Source organism: Martes martes, assembly GCF_963455335.1.
Source record: "Martes martes genome assembly, chromosome: 6".
NCBI lineage: Eukaryota > Metazoa > Chordata > Mammalia > Carnivora > Mustelidae > Martes > Martes martes.
This window is the reverse complement of record NC_137893.1, coordinates 83,110,709-83,127,708: the sequence shown is the minus strand read 5'-3', so window position 1 is coordinate 83,127,708 and position 17,000 is coordinate 83,110,709. Positions and strand designations below refer to the sequence as shown.

General features: G+C 40.2%; 1 protein-coding gene across 1 annotated transcript in view; it reads left to right on the top strand.

The window, feature by feature from the left end:
• Positions 1–408: 408 nt before the first annotated feature.
• Positions 409–17,000, top strand: part of STK38 (serine/threonine kinase 38) — a 41,505-nt gene continuing 24,913 nt past the window's right edge. Inside the window, exons 1-2 of the mRNA XM_080805602.1 lie at positions 409–622; positions 5,382–5,517. Of these exons, the coding sequence (XP_080661728.1) occupies positions 5,387–5,517 (131 nt within the window). The 5' untranslated portion in view covers positions 409–622; positions 5,382–5,386. The remainder of the gene's footprint in view (positions 623–5,381; positions 5,518–17,000) is intronic.

Sequence of the window (17,000 nt, the reverse complement as noted above, 5' to 3'; positions counted from 1 at the left end):
GTCAATTTCCTGGTTTTGCTAATGTAGTATGGTTATGTAAGACGGTGAGGGAAGCTGGGTGGGTGATGGGTACAGGGGACTTCCTTGTATTAACTTCGCAGCTTTCTGTGAGTCTATAATTATTTCCAAATAAAGCAAACACAAAGAAACCAGAAAACAATGGGCACCTTCCTTGAGCCCAGCCTAGCCACACCAAGACCGCTCCACATCTCCCCCTTCTGCCCTCCTCACGGTCCCTCCTGTTCAGGTAAGGCGGGGAGAGTGGGTGCGGCTCGGCCGCGCACGCGCAGTCCTAAAATCCCCGCCGCGTCGCTGGGCAGTCACGCTTGCGCAGTCTTGGCCCCTGGCTGCCGCGCCAGCCCCTCTACGCGGCGGGGGACTCGGCTGCCTTGGCCCCTTCGCGCTGCCGTCTTTTCCGGCAGTTGGAGCGCTTCCTGTTGTACTTACCCGCCCCCGCCCCTCCGACCCCTACCTCAGAGACCCTAACGCGTCCCCAGCTCTCCTCTAGTCCTCGGGCTGCTGCCGCTGGGGCTTCGCCTGTCCGCCGGTCGAGAGAGGTCGCTGGCCGGGCCGGCGTCTGCGGCTGTCCGCCGCCCCCAGCTCTTCCACCCACGGGGCTCTGGTGAGTGTCTTGCTACCGCTGTCTTCAGTCCATCCCAGACTCTCCCCCTCATCTCCGCCCGACTCTTTTTGGGGGTTCTCCCTTCCCGCCGGCTTCCTCTTACCAGCCCTGTCCTGACGGCCCCGCGGCCGCTCTCCTCAGCCTACTGACAGCCTCCGTTCTTCTCCCGGTTTCCAGAGGCTCCCCTGTCGGTCCTCGCCACATTTCTCCCAGTCTCAGGCTCCCCACCCCATTCTTTCTTTCTTTTTGTGCTGTTGGGGCGGGGAGCCAGGCTCTCTTCTCTTTCCCATGTTGCCAGCTTTGTCTTCTCGCTGCGACCGCTCAAGTCCCCTCTGGGATCTCAGTCATTACCAGTTTCCACCTCTTTTCTTTTTTCTGGGGTCTGAGAACCTGAGAGCTGTTGTGTGAGGCAGAGATGTGCAAAGCTCGTTTTGGGGTGTGGTTCCTTTGAGTCTGCCCCCTTCCCCATGGTTAGTCTTAGGGTACTGGGCTTCAAATAATCTTAAAATTACAGGAAAATCGAGTGACGATTTTTTTTTTTTTCAAGAAGAGAGTGGAAAAGGAAAGTCGATAAGGACTTAGAGGAAAGTCTGTGTCAGAAAGTGTGCAGAAGCAGCTAGTGGAGAGATCAGATCTCCCAGTTTGCATTTTGAATCGACTAAAAGACACAAAGAGAAACTTGTTTTTGAAATGTACAGAGGAAGGTTGAAGTGAGGTAAACCTTGTGCTTCCTCTCCCTTTCAGTTCACCTTGGCTCTAAATTAGAATTAGCCAGGCAGTAGATGTCATTTCCCTGAACATGAAACAAACACCACGATTACAGGCTCCACTCATAACAGGACCAGAACTCTATTCTCCAACTTTGTATGGAAAACAACTTCACCTCCCAGCTCTATCCCCACGATACATACATATATTCTTAGCTCCTAGTAATCCTTAGCTCTCAGTAATTCTTTCATAAGGTGCTTACTAAGTGCATAGCATTGTGCATGAGATGGGAGAAGGATATTAAAAGTGGTCTAAGACAGGTGCTTGTTTTCCTGTGGAAATTTAATTTCTCAGGAGGAGAAATTAAGATACGTGATTCTTAAGGAATCGTATCTGTGTTCACTTGCCCAGATGGAAGATACTGGATTGTCAGTCACAAAGAAATAAAGAATTGGTAAGGCAAGGGGTATTCATAGAGAGAACAGTACCGTTGTAAAGTCAGTCAACCAAGGATAACCATCTAGGTTGAATAAAAAATTGTTTTCATTTGATCTATTTTTATATGTTTGCAGTACCTACCCCTAATTTTTGAAGACCACATTCTTTTCTTAAATTTTTAAAACTTTTAAGAATTTCTTACCTACCTATTCCCTAATTCTGCAGAGATGGAGGATGAAACAAACAGGGAAGGGACCTCTGATGGCCTGTGGGTCAGGGCATGAAGGCTTGAATTCTCAAAAGTGTGAGGGAAAGCCCTGTTATAAAAAGTACTTGGTTGACCCAGTAAAGCTATAAATTACTATAGGGCAGTGGTAATTGTATCTTTTGATGAAAGGTTATTAGAATAGGATAATCCTTTTATGAGTGGAGGAAGGGAAGAAGGAGAAGGTTTTGAAGAAGGGTCAAAGGGAAGGATAGTGTAACCTTTGCCATTACATTAGAGACTGTATGTGAAGGTTGAAAATCATTATGCTAGAAAATCTGTTCGTCTGTTACATGAGCATCTTTGAATACACTTAATCTCCTATTGATCTTTTTAAAAGCTTAGAAAGCCATGCCAGTGAGTTAAATGAGTAAAAAGTTTCTCCACCTCAGATTTATATACTTAACCAACGTAAATGTAATTTTGTTCTTTAGTTTTGTTGACAACTAAAAAATCATTAACTTGCTCAACTTACTGTTATTAACAACCTATGATATGAAAGGCACTGGTTGTCTTAGGTTTAAATACTTCAGTTGTATTTTTATGTTGAATAATTTCAGTTGTTAAAATGTAACCACATATATGTATATATAAAAAGGTCTCTAGAAATGTTTAGACAAGGGAGGAGTACAGAGCACTCCCTTGCTTCAGACTTGTTTTTAAATCTGGTTTGAAAATTTCACCAGACTTAGAGTGCATGTGGTTTTCATTGTGGGTGGAGGGGGTACAGGCTGACAAATAAGGAACCACACCCAAGCTTCATAAAACAGAGGTCTTTAAACAATTCTGATAGCCTAAAAATATTTGGGTTTGCTTTGGTATTCACAGAAACTTCCCCATAAAAAATAACATTGTAACAAATAACATAGTAAGGTAGAGCTGAGTTCACTTTCTTGAATTTGTTATTACTGATAATTTTAGCATTTCATGAATAAAAATACTTGAAGTAGAGCCTTTATTTTGAATCTCTTTGCTCTGAAAGGATTATTTTACATGATTTTCCCCTGAGTATCTTTTAATAAAATTGCTTAATGTTAAGCCTTTTGTCTTAGTAATAACGAGTGTTTGCACATTCCTTAATAGCCTTAATTTGTAAGACAATTTAAAAAGCTGCTAAATATTAATGGGAGAACCTTAAGGAAACTTTCATAAAGTGTACTATCTTTGAAAATGGCCCTTGGCTCCTCCTGATTTTTTCTCAGCTTTGTATTGGGACGAAAGGACAGACTTAGAGGCAGGTCATGTTGGAGGAAGGCATGGTAAGGGTAAAATATTGACCATTATTGCCAATGCTGGAGCAAGTCCAGATTGGTGAATGGTCTGGCCAAGTGTGACAGTATGGGCTGGCAAAAATATCTGGGCGAAATGAGATTTAAATTCGGGAAAAAAATGTTCTATAAGCTATTTAGACCTTGTTGATATCAGTTTCTCAGATGTAAAACAAGGAAGTTAGGGTTTTTTGTTTTTAAGATACCTTCCATCACTAAAATTATGATTCAGGGGGCGCCTGGGTGGCTGTGTGGGTTGAGCCTCTGCCTTCAGCTTGGATTGTGATCTCAGGGTCCTGGGATTGAGTTCTGCATTGGGCTCTCTGCTCTGCAGGGAGCCTGCTTCTCCCTCTCTCTCACTGCCTGCCTTTCTGCCTTGTTGTGTTCTCTGTCAAATAAATAAATAAATAAATAAAAATTTAAAAGATTTTATTTATTTATTTTACAGACAGAGATCACAAGTTTGTAGGTTCGAGCCCCACATTGGGCGAAGAGATTACTTTAAAATAATCTTTAAAAATTATTGATAATTTAAAAGTAATAGTACATGCTCATTGAAGAAAATACATAAAATGTGGAAAAGCCCAAACAAGAGTAAGATGATCTATTGCATTCTTATTGCCTGGAGTTATGCCATTAGTAACCTTTTGATACATATTTCAAATAATTCTGTGCACCTCTAGTAAACACATAAATAAAACTGAGATCATGGTATACTGTTTTGTAACCTGTTTCCACTTGGATTGGATTGGATTGGAAACATTTCCCCTGATGTTCAACATTTGAACATATTTTGATTGTTCATTATTTAACTATAGGACTTTTCTTTTCTTTTTTTTTTTTCTTTTTTTCTAGATTTTATTTATTTGACAGACAGAGATCACAAGTAGGCAGAGAGGCAGGCAGAGAGAGAGAGAGGTGAAAGCAGGCTTCCTGGCGAGCAGAAAGCCCGATGCGGGGCTCGATCCCAGGACCCTGGGATCATGACCTGAGCCAAAGGCAGAGGCTTTAACCCACTGAGCCACCCAGGAGCCCCTAACTATAGGACTTTTCATTCCAATTGTTGGATATTCAAGTTCAAAGTGCTACTTTGAACCCCCTGTGTATGAATCCTTATGGGTCTTTGATTTCTCCAAGGTAGATTCTTGGATGACAAAGAATTAAACTGTGTCTGTATTATATACTCTTAATTTACGTTTATGGTATTGTGATCTTGTTCTCTTCCTTTTTAAAATTACAACATAAAGTGGCGCCTGGGTAGCTCAGTCCTTAAGCGTCTGTCTTCGGCTCAGGTCATGATCCCAGGGTGCAGGGATTGAGCCCCGCATCAGGCTCCCTGCTTGGCGGGAAGCCTGCTTCTCTCTCTCCCACTCCCCCTGCTTGTGTTCCCTCTCTTGCTGTCTCTCTCTGTTGAATAAATAAATAAATAAATAAATAAATAAATAAAATTACAACATATATATATATTTTTAAAGATTTTATTTATTTGACAGAGATCACAAGTAGGCAGAGAGCCAGGCAGAGAGAGAGGAAGGGAAGCAGGCTCCCTGCTGAGCAGAGAGCCCGTTGTGGGGCTCGATCCCAGGACCCTGGGATCATGACCTGAGCCGAAGGCAGAGGCTTTAACCCACTGAGCCACCCAGGCGCCCCTACAACATATGTTTTAAAGATATATTCATGTCACTTTTAGATACAAATAGATTTGCTTCTCACCGCTGCATATTATTTCTTTATGTGCACCCACAGCATTTTCTTTATTTTATTACTGAATTAGCTTCAGCTTACTATAACACAAATGATGGCATAATAAACATCCCCTGTAATGCACAAGTTTGTGCATTTCTTAAGAGCCTGTGAGACAATTTCTTTAGGCCTTATACCTAGAGGTGGTATTTCTGGGTCATAGGACATTGCTGTATACTTATTTTCACCAAGTATTCTGTTTGTCTGGCTTTTGTTGTATATTATATGTTTGTCCTCCAGAAAATTTGTACCAATTTACTTTCCTAACAGTAGGTTAGGAGAGTGCATAATTGGTGGATTCTAACTCCAAAACTAATACCTCTTTCTTTGTTTCTAGCGGCCATGGCAATGACAGGCTCAACACCTTGCTCCTCCATGAGTAATCACACAAAGGAAAGGGTGACCATGACCAAAGTGACACTGGAAAATTTTTATAGCAACCTTATCGCTCAACATGAAGAACGAGAAATGAGGTAAAGAACTATGTTTGAGATAATTGTGTCATGGTTTTGGTATTCGTGTCTAGTATCATAAGACACATTCATAATATCGTTGAAAGGAGGTAAGAATAGCAGCAGCCATGTAATAGCCTATCCCGTTACAAAGGAAGGACAGTGTTATTGATTTCCAAAGCCCTTGCTATTAACACACTTCTTTCTATTACTAGTCAATAGCCCAGGGATCCCTGGCCGGCTCAGTTGGTAGAGCATGCAACTCTTGATCTTGAGGTTGTGAGTTTGAGCCCTGCATTGGGTGCATAGCTTACTTAAAATTAATTCTTAGGGAAAAAAACCCCACAGAATTCCATAGTAGTATAAAAAAATTAATTGGGCCAGATCCTTGGATTCATTGTTAAGGCAGAATGATGTAATGGAAAGAGCAGCCCTTACTGCTCTTTAGACCTGGGTTTAGACCTGGGTTTAGAATCCTGCCTTTATCATTTAGTAGCTGTCTGCGTCTGGAATAAATTTCTTAGTCTTTTTTTTTTTTTTTTCAGACTTTTTATTTATTTATTTGACAGAGAGAGAGAGAGAGAGAGAGATCACAAGTAGGCATTGAGGCAGGCAGAGAGAGAGGGGGAAGCAGGCTCCCTGCTGAGCAGAGTCCAATGCGGGGCTGGATCCCAGAACCCTGAGATTATGACCTGAGCCGAAGGCAGAGGCTTAACCCACTGAGCTCCCCCAGGTGTCCCCCAGTTTCTTAGTCTTTTTGTGTATCAGTTTCCTATCTGGAAAATGGGGATAATACTTTCGTTGCAAGATTGCTCTGGGGATTATACCTAATGAATGTGAGTCACCACCATAGTGTTTCTCACAGAGTAATCACTTAATCACTTGGCACCTGTGGTTATTGATCCAGCGTACACTATTCATGTAGTAATTCGTAATTAAAGTTTTATTCCCAACATTTTATTATGAAAATATTCAAAAGTGCAAAAAATTGGATTAATATGCTGAATACCCTTATATACATCATCTAGATTGTGTAATTGTCATTCATTGTTGTATTATGTATTCATCTATCCATCTCTCTATCCATTCATTAAACCGTCCTAATTTTTTGCTATGCTTCAAAGTATGTTGGTGGGGCACCTGAGTGGCTCAGTTGTTAAGCCTCTGCCTTTGGCTCAGGTCATGATTGCAGGGTTCTGGGATCGAGCCCCTCATTGGTCTCCCAGCTCAGTGGGAAGCCTGCTTCTCCCTCTCCTGCTCCTCTTGCTTGTATTCCCTCTCTCCCATCTCTCTCTGTCAAATAAATAAATAAAATCTTAACACACACACACACACACACACACACACAGTATGTTGGAGGTGTCAGTATGTTTTACTTCTGAGTGTGTCTGTGCTCGCTCACTCTCTCTCTATATATATCTGTGTCTCTCTCTCTCTCTATATATATATATATATCTGTGTGTGTATATATATATATGTATTTTTTTTTAAGAGAGTGTGAATTTTGCATATGGTGAAATGCACAATCTTCCTCTAGGTGTGTTTTTTCCTTTCCTTTTTTTTTTTTTTTTAAGATTTTATTTATTTATTTGAGAGAGTGAGAAAGAGCACAGAAGGAGAGGGAGAATCAGACTGCTGCTGAGCAGGGAGCCTGATGCAGGGCTCGATCCTAGGACCCTGAGATCATGACCTGAGCAAAGGCAGAGGCTTAACAACTGAGCCACCCAGGCGCCCCACTTTTTGTTTATTTATTTATTTATTTATTTGACAGAGAGAGATCACAAGTAGGCAGAGAGGCAGGCAGAGAGAGTGGGAGGAAAACAGGCTTCCTGGTGAGCAGAGAGCCCGATGTGGGGCTTGATCCCAGGACCCTGGGATCATGACCTGAGCCGAAGGCAGAGGCTTTAACCCACTGAGCCACCAAGGTGCCCCTTCTTTTTTTTTTTAAAGTAATTTCTATACATAGTGTGGCGTTCCATCTGAAATGCACAATCTGAAGGGTACCAGTCAATGAGTTTTGACAAATGTGTATACCTGTAGAACTTAAACTCCTATCAAGACTTAGACCATTACCATCATTCCAGAAAGTTCTTTGATTTCTGGAGACATTCCTCCAAACTCAGGCAACCACTGTTGGAATTTTGTTTCTATCATAGATTAGTCTTGCCTGTTCCATATAAATGAAGCATGTAAACAGATTTATATAGTAAGTACTTACTTGAGTAAGGCATCTTTCACTCAGCCTGATGTTTTCAAGGTTCACCCATGTTGCTATTGTATCAATACTTTGTTCTTTTATATTGCTGAGTACCATTCTGTTTTCTAACTATAACTCTGTTTTTACATTCTTCTGTTGATAAACATCTGGGCTTTTTTGAGTTTTGGGCTGTTTTGAATAAGCTTCTATGAACATTTGTGTACAGATCTTTTTGTGAGCATTTGATTTCAATTCTTGGGTAAATATTTAGGAGTGGAATTACTGGATCATAAGTATACATAAGTGTATGTTTAGTTTTATAAGAAACTGCTAGACCTTTTTCCAGAATATCATCAGCCTTGTGTGAGACTTCCAGTTGCTTTACATTTTTGCTAACAAAATGTCTGTGTGTCCCCTCCCCCCCCTTTTTTAAAGATTTTATTTATTTGAGAGAGAGAGAGTGAGAGAGTATGTATGATAGAGAGAGAGCGTGCGTGCATGGAAGAGAGGAGAGGGAGGGAGAGTGGGAGGGGAAAGAATCTCGAGAAGACTCTGTGCTGAGCTTGGAGCCCAACACAGGGTTCAGTCTCACAACTCTGAGGTCATGACCTCAGCTGAAATCAAGAGTAGAAGGCTTAACCTCGAGTCATCCAGGTGCCCCTCCTGTTCATTATCTTTATAGTGTCTTCAGATGAACAGAAGTTTTAAATTCAGTTTTTAAATTAGAAATCTAATTTGGCATTTTTTAAAAATTTTTTTTAAAGATTTTATTTATTTATTTGACAGAGATATCAAGTAGGCAGAGAGGCAGACAGACAGAGAGAGAGAGAAAGAGAGAGGAGGAGGAAGAAGCAGGCTCCCTGCCAAGAAGAGAGCTGGATGCGGGGCTCGATCCCAGGACCCCGGGATCATGACCCGAGCCAAAGGCAGAGGCCTTAACCCACTGAGCCACCCAGGCGCCCCCTTGGCATTTTTTTTTTTTTAAGATTTTATTTATTTATTTGTCAGAGAGAGAGAGAGAGTGAGCACAGGCAGACAGAGTGGCAGAGGGAGAAGCAGGCTCCCTGCCAAGCAAGGAGCCCGATGTGGGACTCGATCCCAGGACGCTGGGATCATGACCTGAGCCGAAGGCAGCCGCTTAACCAACTGAGCCACCCAGGCGTCCCGGCATTTTTTTTTTTTTTTTTTTATAGTAAAAATTTTCTGCCCCCAAGTCACAAAGATATTCTTCTGTATCTTCTTTGGGAAGTTTTATAATTTAGTTTTTACATTTAGTTCTATGATCCATCTTGAATTAATAAGTGTATGAGATGGGGGGTTGAGCTTTATTTTTTTTGTTATGAATATCCGGTTGTTTTAGCACCCTTTGTTGCAAAGATTTCCTTTCCTCATTAAATTCTTTGGCACTTTTGTCAAAAATCAAATATCATGTAATGTGTGTGTATTTCTGGGTTTTCTTTTTTTCTTCCTTTCTTTTTTCTTTTTTTAAAGATTTTTTTAGGTAATCTCCACATCCATTGTGGGGCTCGAACCTACTACCCCTAGATCAAGAGTCACATGCTCTACTGACTGAACCAACTAGGTGCCCCGATTTCTGGGTTTTCTATTCTCTTTCACTGATCTTTTTGTCCCTATGCCAGTATCACACTTGATTTCATTACTATAGTATCGTGGTAAGTTTTGAAGTCATCTAGTTAGTGTAAGTCTTAAATTTAATTGTTTTGGGTTTTTTTCCCCCCCAAGATTATTTTGGATATTCTAGGTTCTTTGTATTTATATATAAATTTTAGAATCAGCTTGTCAATTTCTAGAGGAAAGCTTGATGGGATTATGATTATAATTGAATCTATAGACCAGTTTGGGGGAGAACTGACATCTTAACAGTATTGAATCTTTGATGCATGGACATGCTATATTTCTCCATTCTCTTAAGTCTTTAATTTTTCTCATCAGTGTTTTGTAGTGTTTAGTGTGGGGGTCTTACATGTTATTTTTTTCCTCTGTTGCTAGTATTTTGAGGTTTTTTTTGATGCTGCTTTAAGTGGACATTTAAAAATCTTTTTCCAATTTTTTGCTTCTAGTATATGGAAATAGAACTGAATTTTGTATACTGACCTTAAATCCTGTAACTTGCTAATTTATTTATTCTACTAACTTTTTTTTGTAGATTCCTTAGGATACTCTGTGTAAACAATCACGTCATATTCAAATAGAGAGTTTTACTTCTTCTTTTCCAATCTATTACCTTTTCTTTTTTTTCTTTCTTTCTTTCTTTTTTTTTTTATTAACATATAATGTATTATTAGCCCCAGGGGCACAGGTCTGTGAATTGTCAGGCTTACACACTTCACAGCACTCACCATAGCACATACCCTCCCCAATGTCCATAACCCAACATCCCGCCCCCAGCAACCCTCAGTTTGTTTTGTGAGATTAAGAGACACCTTTTCCTTCTTTTTCTTGCCTTATTGGATTGGCTAGGATATCAGGTACAATGTTGAATCTAAGTGGTTGAGACTAGAGAGCTTCGTTTTCTTCCTGATTGAAGGGTGAAAGCATTCAATATTTCACTGTTTGTTGTGATGTTACCTGTAGGTTTTTCAAGGATGCCCTTTGTAGGTTGGGGAAGTTTTCTTATGTTCTTAGTTGGCTGAGAGTTTTTAACTAGAGTGGATGTTGAATTTTGTCAAATAATTTTTCTGCATCCCCCTTTCTGCATCATTGTTTATTCTATTAATATGATGAATTACAGGGGTGCCTGGGTGGCACAGTCATTGGGTGTCTGCCTTCAGCTCAGGACATGATCCCAGCATCCTGGGATCGAGCCCCGCATTGGGTTCCCTGCTCCGTGGGAAGCCTGCTTCTCCCTCTCCTGCTTCCCCTGCTTGTATTCCCTCTTTCACAGTCTCTCTCTCTCTGACAAATAAATAAATAAAAGCTTTTAAAAAAATATGATGAATTACATGGACTGAGTTTTTGCATGTTAAACTAACCTTGCATTCCTGGGGTAAAACCATCTTGATCATAATATATTATTCTTTTTTATGTTGCTAGATTTGATATGCTAATATTTTGATAAGGGCTTTTGCAGGCACATTCTTCAAGAGGATGTAAATCATGATTAGACTTTAAATATGCAGAGCTGTATGCGGAATAGCAAAATATATAGCTAGCTGCTGCTTATTGAAATAGACAAGTGCCTGTAAGTGCCCTATGTTAGGATGATGGGGAATTCAGAAATAAATTTGCTCAGTATATCTGTAGGCATGCTAGTGGAGATAGATAGCTCTTTTTAATACAACTACTCTATTGAAATCAGAGTTTCTGGTATTGTAGTTACAAAACAAATACTATGAGTTCTGATTAAGTTACTTGTTTTATTTATTTAAAGATTTATTTTTATTTTAGAGAGCACACACACATGAGCAGGGAGAGGGCCAGAGAGAGGGGGCAAGAATCAGATTCTGCTTAGCATGGAGTCGTATGTAGAGCTTTATTTCAAGAACCTGATATAATGACCTGAATTGAGACCAAGGGCCAGATGCTGAACCAACTGAGCCAACCAGGCACCCCGATTTATTTATTTATTTTAAAAAGCTTTTATTTATTTATTTGAGAGAGAAAGAGCAAGCATGCATGCGAGCTGTAGGGAGAAGGAGAGATAATCTGAAGCCAACTCTGCGCTGAGTGCAGAGCCTGATGTGGGCTCAGTCCCACGGCTGAGATCATGACCTGAGCTGAAACCCAGAGTTGGATGCTCAACCAACTGAACCTTGTTTTATTTAATAATAGTTGGTTTTTAATCCTACTGGCTCTGCCTTATGGTTCATTATTAATATATTATCACATTCTCTAGGAACAATATGACATATGGTTTTGTTTATGTTATTATTAAGTGTTACATCATGGTGGCACCTGGATGGCTCAGTCCTTAAGTGTCTGCCTTTGGCTCAGGTTATGATTCCAGGGTCTTGGGATCGAGCCCAGCTTGGGCTCCCAGCTCAGCGGGAAGCCTGCTTCTCCCTCTCCCACTCCCCCTGCTTGTGTGCCCTCTCTCTGTGTCAAATAAATAAATAAAATCTGAAAAAAAAAAGAAAAAAAGGAAAAGAACTGTTAGATGGGGCGCCTGGGTGGCTCAGCTGATTGTGTCTGACTCTTGATTTCAGCTCAGGTCTTGATCTTAGGTTCTGAGTTCAAGCCCCGCATTGCCTACTTAAAAAAAAAAAAAAAAAGAAAAGAAAAAGGAAAAACCCAAAGCTGTAAGAAATTGATTTTCAGGCTTTTTCATGTTATGGATGGAAATGTCATAGAACCTTGATAAACAAGCATAGTCTAAATAATATGAGACAACCAATGATAAAGAAATATTATGAGTATATCACTAGTATGTGATGAGTGGTTTGAAATAAGTATTGGGCTAGTAAATTTTGAGATTAGGTTGTATAAATTTTCAATGTATATGCCTTGTCTGGATGCCTTTAAAATCTCTAATGTTTCTTCCACACATATGCACCTTTTGCATTGTTCCATTTATAGTAGAACACTAGGTTATAATTGAAACAAAGTACTTAATGACAGGGGAGATGAAGCCAAAGCCTAGGGGTAGAAGAAAGAAGAAAAATCATTTAGGAATGGTTTCCTGTGTAAAAGTAGAATATGAGAACATTCAGTGAGTTTAGAAACATTACAGCAAGTTCTACTGATCTATTTATAAACAATTAAACCCCCTAAGTCCAGTGTCTGTTTGATGGTCTCCTGTTAATGCTACTGGTAGACTATAAACTGAACCCACTCAGGAGTGCAAGTTCATCTTTTTTATTTAATCTTTGTTTTGCCTCTGATGGTAAGGTTATCTAGGAATAGCAATTCTTCTGTTCTCTCTCTTATGTGATCCTAGGTATCCAGTAAATACTGATGTTTGCCGAATTATTCATATAAAAAATAATTTATAGCAGTCTGAAATCAAAACTGAGGAAGCTGACATTTTTTTCTTATAAAATATTCTGTGTTGTTTCTGTTCTTCACGAATACTATTTTGGTGGATTAATTAAAGCCACAAAAATCCAATTTAATAGGAAGTAATGGTATGCTTCCCTCCTCTCCAGCCCCCAAATCAGATAAAAACTTTCCTACATTTTACCCACTGAGAACCAGCACTGTCTGCTACTCTTTTTAGGTTTTTTTTTTTTTTTTTTTTTTTAAGATTTTATTTCTTTCAGACACAGCATGAGAGGGGAGAAGGTCAGAGAGAAAAGCAGACTCCCTGTAGAGCTGGGAGCCCAATGTGGGACTCAATCCCTAGACTCCAGGATCATGACCTGAGCTGAAGGCAGTTTCTTAACTAACTGAGCCACCCAGGCGCCCTCCTTTTAGGTATTTTTACCCAGGTTTTCCTGAGTCTGTGTTTGGTCTGATCTGATACTGAGTTGCAATATGTGATTATTATTAGTGAGCAAGTGTCAGTTTTATTTAAGTCCCAGAGATGAGTAAGTCTTGACCTTTGAATGTTATTCACTGACTAGATAGATCAGTAAAACCAAAGTAATTTGTTGAGATTTTTTTCTTTTTAAGAGAGCAGTGGGGAGGGGCAGAGGAAGAAGGACAAGCAGATTCAGCTCCAAGCGCAGAACTGACCCAAGCATGATCTCATGACCTTGAGATCAAAACCAAGAGTCAGACACTTAATCTACTGCACCATCCAGGCACCCCAATTTGTTGAGATTTTTTAAAAATCTGTGTTAAATTCATTTTTAGGGTATTTCTTGAGAATTTTCTCAGTTTTGATCATGAAAATGACAGTGCTTATTTCTGTACTATTTTTCCTCATTTTAAATTTTTCATCAGCAGAAATGAGAAATATTGTCTGGTCAGCTCTTGTAGAATTCACTAGCCCTTTTCTCCTATCCCTGCAGCCTCTGAACCAAGCTGTGCTGTGAGGTGAATTTAATATTAGCAAAGGGGGCTAATACACATAGTCATGAATGTGTCTGCACATTATTACACACTCTGATCCCCCCCCCCCGCCATTTGGCAACATACATTTTATAAAGTTGCTGTGTACAAAGCACTATTCTTTGTGGAGAAGGAGGATTCAGATATGAACCTTGCCTTCCAAAAATCTTACTGTCTTCTGTGAGAAGTGAGCTCACACGCAAATAAATAGAGCTCATGGAAAGTGATGGGGTGAGGTTGGGTGTGGCCTCTTAAGTGTGAAAGTGGCCAGTCTCTCTCCCAGAATTCTTCTCTGGAACATTGGAGTTGCGTGGAAGAATGGCTTCATCAAAGGATCTTTGATCAGAGACCAACCAGTGGAGGGGCCTGCTCTTTTTTTTCATTATGAACACTTCTAAACACATACACAGAAAGACTAATAAAGTGAACTCCCATAGTCAGCCTTCAGATTCAGTAATTGTCAAGATTTTGTTAAATTTGTTCCATTTTATTTTTTCTTACTGTTGTGTTTTAAAGCAAATTTCAAACACCTGTCATTTCAGTCCTGCGTACTTAAGTGTACATCTCTAAAAATATGGCCATTTCCTTGTATAATTACAATGCCACCACGAATCTAATAAAGTTAACAGTAATTTCTTGGTGTCATCTCACAGAGGTTGTCACTTTTAAGCCTCATTTCTGGCTATCCTTGCCATTTTGGGTGTCTTTAAGGTCTTCATTGGCTTGGACCCAATAAATCATTACTGTGGATAATTCTGCATGATAGGCTTTTTCTGGATACTTTTTCTAATGGAAGAATCTGATTGTGTTCAAGGAGTTGATTCTGATAACTTTACTCTCAGGTAGATTCAGAAAGCAATTTAATAATTTACATTTGCAGTCAAGCTACTTCTTAGTTTGAATTGAGATTTAAAATATAATCAGAAGCAACCATCTCTGGAACACACATTGTATGATAGCACATTGGACTTCTAGCCCAATCTGGTGTGATCATTCAAAAGAATACAGTCAGAAAGTATGATAATGTTTGATATTCGAGGCATTAAAAGAGCTAACCATGGTCAAGTTATTGATGTTATCTTTGATTCTTTTTACTCTTCTCTACTTCAACTAATTAGCATATACTCCTGAAAATACCGACAGTAAGTACAGCCTTATTCCTCCAATATACTTGCAAACAAAGATGCATATCACAAAATATTCTGGAAACCCAGAGAAGCAGACAGGCTGGAAGCCATGTAAGTGCTCCCCCCACCCCCCCAACAGGTTCAGAGTAGATCTTTTCACTTCTTGAGAGCTTAGACACAACTTGATATATATCATCTGATACTGTAGACTTGTAATATGATTTCTAACATGCTATTAATTTTAACTAATTACTGTTATTGCAATAATTATTTATTGACCCAAATAAAACCCATTATCTTCTTGTGGTCCTTTCTCTGTGTTTCCCTATCTTGTTTAGCGGCATCATTATCCTCCCACACAAGAAAGTCTAAGATTTTTCCTTTGACATCTCCTGCCAGTTAGTTATCTTTGTAGTCCCTCTGTTCACTGCATTCTAGGTTTCCAGCCCTTGTGCCAGATCTGGACTCCATATCTGAATCATTATGAGAGCTTTTAGTTTGCTTCAGTCTTTGTCAGTTACTTTCCCTGCCAGTCTATCAGCTCCTTACTGCTGGCTGTCATTTTAAAATAGAAACCTCTTCACATCACTCCTTTACACACAAGCCCTTGGAGCTCTTAATTGTTTCCAGACTAAGAGCCAGGCCTTTCAGTGTGACATTTGAAGTGCTACATGCCTCCCCGCATTAGACTACAAGGTATTGCTTCATGTACTCCCTACCTTCTTTCCTTTTTTTTTTTTTTTTTTTAAGATTTATTTATTTATTTTAGAAAGAGAGAGAGGGGGAGAGAGAGAGTGCACAGTTGGGAGAGGCAGAGGGAGAGGGAGAGCAAGTCTTAAGCAGACTGTGTGCCTAGTGCAGAGCCTGACTTGGGGTTGATCCCATGACCCTGAGATCACAACACCAGCCAAATATCTAGAGTCGGGCCCTCAACTGACTGCAGCACTCAGGCGCCCTATATTCCTACTGTCACTCTTCCCTGTCCTGCTCACGTCGCCTGTTACCTGAAATGCTGATAAGGGATAGAGACTCCAGCCAGCGTGCTTTCACTTACTATGCTGAATAAATGCAGGCTGTATGGAATTAGTTCTAAGGAAGTTTTTCTTGTTTCTTTTAGTTCTATCAAATCAATATGAGACTGTAGATCAGAAATATTCTTGGATACAGTTTTTAAGGTTTAATACTCCAGGGATTTAGAGTCTTAAGTTTTTTGTTTTTTTTTTAAATTTTTATTTTCGGACAGAGATCACAAGTAGGCAGAGAGGTGGCCGGGGCAGGGTAGTTGGGGTAAGCAGGCTCCCCGCTGAGCAGAGAGCCCGATGAGGGACTTGATCCCAGGACTCTGGGATCACAACCTGAGCCAAAGGCAGAGGCTTTTTTTTTTTTTTTTAAAGATTTTATTTATTTATTTGACAGAGAGAGATCACAAAAAACAATTTATTTATTTGACAGAGAGAGATTTATTTGACAGAGAGAGGCAGGCAGAGAGAGAGAGGGGGAAGCAGGCTCCCCGCTGAGCAGAGAGCCCGTGTGGGGCTCCATCCCAGGACCCTGGGATCATGACCTGAGCCGAAGGCAGAGGCTTTAACCCACTGAGCCACCCAGGCGCCCCTAGAGTCTTTTAAGTTTTAATATTGGTGACAGTCACCTGTTTTGATCATTCCTGCCTCTCCCCTTGAATCTCTAAATTTTGCCTTTACTGTTGTTTATTGCTCTTTGCTTATGGCAGGGAGGAGGAGGAAGATATAAAAATAAAGGAAGTGGAGTTCAGTCAGGGAGAGAGAGAGACACCCTGATAGAAGAGGTTGTCAAACACCAGCTGTTTGTGGTTTGTTTAAGGGGGAAATGCTTGAAAAAAGAGAGAGAACTTTTCATTTTGAAATAGGATTCTTTGTTGCATTAACATACTGTCTTTTTCAAAATGCAGAACTAACAAAGGGTGGGAATCTTTTCACTTATGTTAGTAACTGTAATTTTTTTTTAAAGATTTATTTATTTTTGAGAGAGCACATGTATGCATAAGTGGTGGGGATGGGGAGGGGGAAGATGGAGGGGGAGAGAGAGAATCCTCAAGTAGACTCTGCGCTGAGTGCAGAGCCCGACATGGGGCTCCATCTCACAACCCTGAGATCATGACCTGGGCTGGAACCAAGAGGCAGTAACCCAACTGACTGCACCACCCAGGCACCCTGTAATTTGTTGTTTTAATGAGGCATTTGAGATTTACC